The 6,058-nt window shown below is 61.9% G+C and overlaps 1 protein-coding gene across 1 annotated transcript in view; it reads right to left on the bottom strand.

The window, feature by feature from the left end:
• The window catches only part of RBFOX3 (RNA binding fox-1 homolog 3), a 23,401-nt gene extending 18,763 nt beyond the window's left edge, over window positions 1-4,638 (bottom strand). The window contains exon 1 of the mRNA XM_007959604.1: window positions 4,417-4,638. Within this exon, the coding sequence (XP_007957795.1) occupies window positions 4,417-4,638 (222 nt within the window). The remainder of the gene's footprint in view (window positions 1-4,416) is intronic.
• Window positions 4,639-6,058: the final 1,420 nt, after the last annotated feature.

The raw sequence follows: 6,058 nt of genomic DNA, 5'->3' as shown, positions 1-6,058 counted from the left end.
GCCAGACGCCTGCACCAGCTGATTCTGCCATAGGTCCAGCCCCTACCCACTGCCATTCCCCCTGGTGGAATTTCACACCCTGCACTGTGCCCCTGGGGGGTCTTGGGTACAGACTCCCATCAGCTCCATGGGAATCCAGGCTGGAGAAAACCCCAAAACCAACTCACTGCCATTGAGTCGATTCTGACTCACAGTGACGTCCTTTGAGTTTCTGAGGCAGTAAATCTTTATGGAAGTAGAATGCCCAGACTTCCTTCCATAGAGTGGCTGCTGGGTTTGAACCGCCAACCTTCTGCTTAGCAGTCCAGTGCCCTAGGCATTACACCACCAGAGCTCATTCTGGGCTCGAGAGAGCATGCAATTCTGGCCTCAGACCAGTAGAGGGCAGCAGTCAGCCTGGCGCAGGGGCAGGAGAGTGAGAACCAGGCCCTCACTCCCCAGGGAGGGCCAGGAGACCCTGGGAGGCAGAGTCGGGCTGCCAGGCCTGGCTTGGGGCTCAGTGTGAGCTAGGGCAGGGCCACAGGGCTCCTGCCCACCCTAGCCTGACCCAGGCCCACAGGGTGCCTGCAAGGTCAGACTCTCCCTCTCTGCAGGACCTGCACCTCGCACCCCACCCCAAAGACCTAAAAGAGGGCGAAATGGGGTGAGGGGGTTGGCGGGGAGGGCACACAACAGGCAAAGAGCCCCAGCGCCCCCCACTGTCCCCCGGGGAACAGGCTCAGCTGCAGAGAGAAGCTGATAACCGGCCTTCAGCCCTGTAGGGTGTGCTCGGAAGCCGTGTGCCATGCTCCAGAGCCGTCCGAGGGGAGGGGAGGCCGTCCTGCCGTTCACCAAAGCGGATGAGGCTGAGTTCGGAGGCTGCCTTTCCCAGGGCGGCACTGCCTCCACTCTATTATTGTTAGTTTAAACTAATCAGCAATCTTTGCCTTCAGTTCTCAAATGCAAGAGGACGTAACACAGCACCTCACTGGTCTCAGTGGTTTTGCTTCTGGGTCCTTCTCAGGCTCTGGTCTCGCCCCTGGCATCATGCCCCCACCCCGCTCAAGGCCAGAGCCAGCCCCTGGTGGCGTAAAGCGGGGTCGGCAGTGGCCAGCATTTGTGTCCCGCCCTCCCCACCCTCAGAGGTGCTCAGCACAGACAGGCTGAGAGAGAGGTGTCCGGGGGCGCTGGGGGGCGGGGCATTCCTGGGTCCGCGTGGGTCTGGGTGGCCTGCCGCAGGACTGTGCCGCACCCTGCAGCACAAGATGGCATGATTCTCCGAGTGCTCCTTTCCCTGCAGCCTTCCGCCTCTCTCCGTCTGGTTCACGTGGGCTCTCTGGACACCGTGTGCTCAAATATCTGCCCGGTGACCTGCTCCTGGTGGGCAGCAAGCCTGTCCCAGAGGAGAGGTCCCTGGGCAGCCCCTCCTCGGGATGCCTTCCCAGGCAGAGTGGTGAGTTCCACCCCGCTATGTCCACACAGTGACACCTCTGCCAGCCCCTGGGTGGACACCAGGGTGGACACTGCGTGACTGGCTCCAGCCTCTACCCAAAGGACATACAGCCTGGCACAGCTTCCCGCCTGGCCTTTCTCACCACTGCAGCGCAGGCCATCCCTTCCTTCCTCTGAAGCCCCACGAGGAGGGACACAGGCCAGCGGCTGTGGTTCCTGGTGGAGTGTGACTGAAGGGGACACTGGTGGCCGTGCAGTGGGAGCTGGGGCGTATGTGGTGCAGTGAGGTGGCCCGGGAGGATGATCCAGTGGGAGGCGTGGCTTCTGAGAAGAGGGGGCCCTCTGGCTGTCCCATGGCTCACGGTGGACAGATGGTGGCGCAGACACTGGGTTACAGCCAGGCCTGGGTCAGAACAGTACCTGAGGCCTCTGGGGAATGAGGTACCCAGAACTTGAGCCTGCAGTGAGACCCTGAGGGGAAGGCAGGGCGTCCAGGGGCCTGAGGGCTGCAGGCCATAACCTGGTGCCACCTGGGCGGCATGCGCTGGAGGGGCATGCCTGGGCAGAGCCCCTGGGGAGGGCTCTGTGGGCCCACAGACTTGGGGCTACGCGTGAAGCCCTGGGCTCGGGCTGACCTGCCGGGGGCCAGGCAGGAGGAGCTAGTTGGATGAGGGCTCGGGGCCATGCAGCCTGCTGCCCTGGTGCTGATGTCAATACCAGGCTGCTTGGGGACAGGCCAAGAGGAGGCTCCGGGGAGCTGGAAGGGTCCTTATGAAGGCCACAAGGATGTGACGTGACATGGAGACGGGCACACCTTCGGCTGGAAGCACCCGCAGTTGCTCTCAGATCTGAGAGCAGGACGGGGCCTGGCTCCCCCACTCCAGCTCCCTCCCAAGGCAAGTGTCTCTGCTGGGACCAAAACTCCAGGGTCAGGGCGCTGGTGGCCCCCAGAGGCGGTCCGTCTTGTTGCCAGGCAGCTCCCACCTGCCAGGTCTTCCCGGAAGTGCAGGCCTTTGTGTTTTCGGCCCCTCCTTTGGCCCTGCAGACGGTGTTACCCCCCTCCCCCACTGCAGGACTCACAGGCCGAAATGCAGCCAGAGCACGGGAAGTTCCAGGCCGCTCTGTCCTCGGGACTTCGTCGGCCCGGCGCCTTCCTCTGAGGCACTCGGGGGCTGAGCCTCAACAATGTCACTGCTTGAGTGGGGACACGCTGCCTCTGTGGCCACAGCATCACCCTCCCCCTCGGCTGTGGCTCACGCCTGGATCCTCTCCAAGGCTCGGGTGCCCACAGACACGGGTACCATCCCAGGTCTCCTCTCGACTCAGATGTCCTTGATTTGTGGGAACCGGTGGCCATCAGAGGGCAGGGCCGGCCATTTCTTCTCCTCCCAGTGCCCGCCCAGTGCCTGGCCTGGGAGGGGCTGAGCCCAATCTGCCCAGTGGAGGAAGATGCAGTCTGTCCCCGCGTGACGCCATCCGTAGTCCCAGGGGTCAAAAAGGCCTCTAGGCCTGTCTCCGTCTCCACTTGGTATCACCGGTCAGTTTCACCATCCGGTCACCCTTGCTTCCTTCCAGAAGAGATCCCTGTGGTACCACGAAAGACGCCTCATCGGTCCATAAGAAGTGACCAGACACTTGAGCAGAGAGGCGCCGGGCAGTAGTCCCATCGAAAGAAGCAGCAGCTGTCACCGTGACTTGTGCTCGGTGAACCTATGCTAGCTCCGGGGCTCACCTTTCTTCCCTAAGCACCCACTGGACCTGGGCTTGATGAACCAGAACTAGAAGCCGCCCCCGGGCAGTGTGACTCGGCTCCCCACTCTGCGGCCCCAGCTCTGCCTTCTCCTGCAGGGACTCTGGGGAGGGAGTACTTCACCAGGTAGACCAAACCAAAACCAAAAACCAAATCCACCGCCATCGAGTTGATTCTGACTCATAGTGACCCCCACTGGGCTTCTGAGGCTGTAAATCTTTAAGGAAGTAGATTGCCCAATCTTGCTTCTGCGGAGTGGCTGGTGGGTTTGAACCAGCAACCTGTGGGTTAGTAGTCAGATGCCTTAGGCACTGCGCCCCCAGAGCTCCTTCCAGGTAGGCCAAGGGCATCAGGTGCTGGAGTGTGCTCTGAGCAGCAGGAAGGGCGCTGGTCGGGCACCCCCTGAGGACGCAGCCTGGGGGCGGTGTGGACGATGCAGTGCCCGGGAGCCAGGCTGGGTTAGGGGAAGGGCCGGGGGGCACGGTGCGGACACGTCAGGAGCCACCGGGCGGTGCCGCTCCCGGGCAGTGCCGAGCGAGCCGGCCTCTGGCCCGGCCCTCGCCAGCCCGTGCAGCCAGTTTCTGGGACAGAGCCAGCAGGAGGGTGAAGCCAAAGTCCCAGAGCAGGGAGGCGGCCCGTGCGGAGCGCAGGAGGGCAGGTGGAGGGAACGGGTGGCGAGGGCTGGGGCCTGGGGCCCGAGGCAGGCCTGGGCGGGCCGCTGGGGCCTGGAGCTGCCCCACCAGGGGCTCTGGGAGAATGTGAGGGCCAGCACTTCCCCCAAGCTGCATTACAACATGTAACTGAAGCACTCTGACGGGAAGGCGGCCAAGCAGGTAGATTACAAGTGATTAGTGAAGATAAGAGGCCTCCACGCAGGGCCGCCCCCAGGCTGTCCAGCCTCCCGCCAGCCTCCGGCCCCAGGCCCTCGTGGGGCTGTGCCCCTCAGCTCCACCAACAGGTCACCGTGGGCTGAAGGCCCACTCTCCACCTCCCAGACGAGGGCACATACTTGCCTGGAGCTCACGGAGGTGGCAGCCGCAGGGGTCACCGGCCCACCTCGTTGGGCCCAGTCCCCTGCAACGTGCTTGGGGCTGGGTGAGGAGGCGCTGGGAGCTGGGGCTGTCGGCGGCATCTTCCACACACAGACAGCTCGCAGGGGCCCTCCCAAGGCCTCCGCAGCCCGAGCCACCCCAGGGAGATCTCACCTCCCGGGAGATCCAGACGGGCGCCCTTACCGGCACGGTCTGTGTCCCAGCTATGGACTGTGTGCTGGCGTCGGTGCCCGGCTCCTCAGGGTGGCTCTGTGCTGGTGTGTACAGGGCCATGCCGTGTTCCGGGGGCACGGGGGTCTGGCCTGAGTAGTCCTGTGCGGGGTGGGGCGGGGGCGGGGCGTACTCGGCGGGGATGCTGTTCTGTGGTGGAGGGGGGTACTGGGCCGGGGGGTAGGGCTGGGCCATCGCTTCGGGGGGAGCCGTGGCGTCCTGACTGCCCTGTGAAGACACAGAAAGGTCTGGTCGTCATCTGGCTCGACTTGGACACAAGCCCCTTCCCAGAGCCCTGGGACGGACCTTCTCAAGTGAGTGGGGTTTTCCTGTCGAAAACCATGCCTTACCCCAGTTGGGGCTCTCCCCACATGGGGTGCCAGCTCTGAGCTGGAGGAGGTGGTCCTGGGGAGCCCCGCTTAGCTCAGGTCTGGAGAGGGACACCCCTGGTTTGAGCCTGCTTAGGATACGCTATATAATAATAATTCATTAGGGTGAAACGTGCATAACAAAATCAACCATTTAAAGGGTACAGTTCAATGGCACTGACCAAGCCGTGTAAATGCTATCCGACCACTACTCCTATGTAGTTCCAGAACCTTCCACCACCCCACACCCAGGAGGCAGCTTATCAGGTTTTTTCCTTTTAACCCACTAAAAAAGTGAAGTTTTCAATTAAGCTTTTTGTTTTGAGATACTGTATATGCACACCCGGTGGACAGAGGCAGCAGAGATCCCCTGGGTCCCACTGCCCCGGGGCGGGGGGACACCTCACAAAACCCCAGTCAGCACCACAGCCAGGATCTCCACATCCTTACGGTCAAGGTACACCCATTCCATCAGCTCAGAGAGCCCGTCCGTTGCCCTGACAACCACACCACTTCCTCCTGTCTTACTTAAAGTTTTTAAACCTAAGTTTCTCATCTGGTAGCACAATGGTTGAGTGCTCAGCTGCTAAACGAAAAGGTCGGTGTTTGAACCCACTAGCCCTGTGGGAAAAAGATGAGGCAGCCGGCTTCTGTAAAGATCACAGCCTTGGAGACCCTGTGGGGCAGTTCCACTCTGTCCTCCAGGGGCTCTGTGAGTCAGAATTGACTCCACGGCAGTGGGTTTGGGGTTTAGTGTGGGTAAGAGAACATGCTTTGTGAGTCTGTAGGTTGGATCCAACCAAGTCACCATGTAAGTGGATCGCGGAGACTGGCTTGAAAAAACAAGAAAACACAAACCCACCCCAGATGATGGCATTGGGGCAAGGTGTTGTCCACGTGGGCACGGAAGTCCCAGCTTATGCTTTCAGGGATCCCGGAGACTCTCTCCCAAAGAGCCCCCCGCCACCTCCAAAGTCTGCTGCCTGGCAGGGCAGAGGGTTTCTGGGCCGCTGACTCTGGCCACTTCCCAGTGGTTCCCAGGGCTCGGCACAGTGGCTGGAACCCCGCCAGCAGCCTCAGCACCCCTGGGGGCTTGTCAGAAACACGGTCCGCAGCCTGTCCCAGGCCTCTGGCATCAGACCAGCCGTCCGAGTGTGAAGATGGGTGACTCTTGGGGTGATGCTGGGAGCTGCCCAGAAGCTGGGGGTTCACGTCCCCTCAGGCACCTTGGAAGAAAGGCGTGCCAA

This window comes from Orycteropus afer, unplaced genomic scaffold (genome assembly GCF_000298275.1).
Source record: "Orycteropus afer afer isolate SDZICR_OR568_19922 unplaced genomic scaffold, OryAfe1.0 scaffold00018, whole genome shotgun sequence".
Taxonomy (NCBI): domain Eukaryota; kingdom Metazoa; phylum Chordata; class Mammalia; order Tubulidentata; family Orycteropodidae; genus Orycteropus; species Orycteropus afer.
This window is presented reverse-complemented; position numbering and strand designations above follow the sequence as displayed.